The 2,482-nt window shown below is 36.3% G+C and overlaps 1 protein-coding gene across 1 annotated transcript; it reads right to left on the bottom strand.

Moving 5' to 3' along the window:
• Window positions 1-1,111: 1,111 nt before the first annotated feature.
• LOC145775903 (zinc transporter ZIP11-like) lies at window positions 1,112-2,077 on the bottom strand. The gene has a single exon (XM_082587301.1). It carries the CDS (start codon window positions 2,075-2,077, stop codon window positions 1,112-1,114), a length of 966 nt encoding a protein of 321 aa, XP_082443427.1.
• Between the last annotated feature and the right edge of the window lie 405 nt (window positions 2,078-2,482).

Raw genomic sequence — 2,482 nt, 5'->3', positions numbered from 1 at the left:
AATCTACATGCCACTATGACCACCCATAAATAAAAAATACTATTGACAGTAGAATCCACTTACTAACAACACATGTTATATAAGAATATTTTGATATACAGACAGTACCAACTTTATGATATGTCCAGTGTTCATATGAATAATACATACTTTTTACAATTCTACCATCTCAAAATTGAATTCAATAAACTCACAAACATGTTTTTGTAAAAATTCCTTGTCAAATGTGGTTTTTATCACCGACATGTAAAAAATGTAAACCATAAACTTATATTGCTTGTTATACCACAACATCACCAAGCAGGCCTCTAACCTCCCAGCGGGAATTGGCTTCCGAGATGTCATTTATTCGCCTTCAAAATTACTGTCCCGGTCAGCCATGTTTGGTCACCGGCTTTCACAAGGCAACATTTCTCAAGCCCATTAGTATTTGAAACTTTTTTTCTACTTGCGTTCGTATTTCAAACTTTTTTCTTTTCACTCTGCAGTCTGCAATATTTGTTTCACAAGACGAAGTCTGGCTGTTTGATGAACATCCACACTATTCAGTATTTAAGGTAAAGTCTTTCACATATGTCGAAAAGATGCAAAAACATGATATTAAGCAGTCTTTAATGCTTATTGGAATACACATTTTTTTTAACCGATCTGTTGGGTGCAGGAAAGCACTCTATTTGCTGAAATGATGAATTTTTTACTTTATCTGCTGGAAAAAGCTCTGGTAGGCCATGCTTGGTTGATGAAAAAATAAAGGAGTATGGAGGCCAGCTAAGCATGATACTGCACTAAGATTGGAAAGGTGAAACTTTTTTGTAAGGTTGGAAACATTCATGGTTGTTTGGCTAGAAAATCCAAATTATGACGTATTCTTTTGTCTTAAATACCGTACTGTAAATGATAACTCAATGTTTTAGTTATTTGCAGAAAAGTATTGATCCTGGGTATAGCAGCTTTTCTTACTTTGACCAAAATGATGGGACCCTAAGATGGTCATAGTAAGTGGAACCTACTGTATCATATTCATAAATATGTAATATAAGATTCAAAAAATTGAAAATTCTGTAGCACTACTGTAATCAATCTAAATGAAAAGACTAGTAACTTTTTGAATTCAACCTAAGCCCACATCCAATGCCATCATGATGATAAATCCAACGATTGACATCATGGATGCTAGTTTGCTGTTTCCACAAGTTTGTGCTTCTGGGATAATGTCATCATTAACAACATATACCATTGCACCTGCTGCAAAAGCAAGGGCATAAGGCAATAAAGGTTCTGCAATGGAAACAACCAAAGCTCCAAGAACTCCTGCAATTGGTTCAACCATACCACTTAACTGTCCGTACCAAAAGCTTTTCCATACTCCAACACCAGCTCCACGTAAAGGTAGGCTTACTGCTAACCCCTCTGGAAAATTCTGAATTCCAATGCCGATTGCAAGGTTACGAGCATTTGCAAAAGTGGCAGATTTTGTTTTTCCTATTGCAGCAAAACCCACACCAACAGCCAATCCTTCAGGAATGTTATGAATTGTTATTGCAATTATTAATAGTAAAATTCTTTTCCAGGACAAGATTTTTTGCTTCATTTCAATGTTGAAATTTTCATCTTGAGATGAAGACAGTTGTCCATTTCCAGTGGTGTCTCGGCGACGACGCACAAATGAACCATCTTCCATTTCTACTTCCTCACTTGATTTTCTGTGTCGTTCAACTGTTTCTATTTTGGGTTTTTGGCTTAACATCATCACAGCACTACCTGGTGTTCCAATGTGTTGCAAAAAAACGTCAGCAAGATATACAAAAAATGCACCAAGAACAAATCCAACTGCTGCAGGAAAGTATGAATGATTTCCATAAATCTCGGACTCATTTGCCATTTCAATTGCAGGGGCTAGAAGTGACCAATAGGAAGCAGCTAGCATCACTCCTGCAGCAAATCCAAGACTTCCATCCAAGATTTTTCGTCGTCCAGATGTGAAAACAAACACTAATGCAGATCCTGCAGCAGTAAGTGCCCATGTGAACAATGTACCAAGCAGTGCCTGCTGCGTTGGACTATAGTTTTCTAACATGTTAATTAAAAACCTAATGGATGAAACTAAGATATATCATCAATGAAAAAATATGCAGATTTAGCCTTAGAAATGTTAGCAATAATGTAAGCAAACAAATAATGATGTCCTATACATTCTAGCTTTACTTATTGTAACAATGATACAATAAACACACGGGAAAATATGCCATAAAGTATGAAGTTTAGAGACATATTTGGAGCGTTCCTCAAGGCTGTCAAAAGACACTTGCTGTGTTCAAGGAGCTTGTCCAGTAAGTCTCCCTATTACAGTGGTTCAATATGATAGACTTTTGGAATGTTTACAGGCTACCCTCTAAAAACCTTCAAATTATGGAGAAAAAAAACCTTGTGTGATGATCAGAAATGAAAACAATTGAACTGACATGACAAATTCAAGCACGTT

This window comes from Aplidium turbinatum, chromosome 8 (genome assembly GCF_918807975.1).
Source record: "Aplidium turbinatum chromosome 8, kaAplTurb1.1, whole genome shotgun sequence".
In the NCBI taxonomy this organism is placed as follows: domain Eukaryota; kingdom Metazoa; phylum Chordata; class Ascidiacea; order Aplousobranchia; family Polyclinidae; genus Aplidium; species Aplidium turbinatum.
Note: the sequence above shows the minus strand (reverse complement) of the source record. Positions and strands in the feature narration are given on the sequence as shown.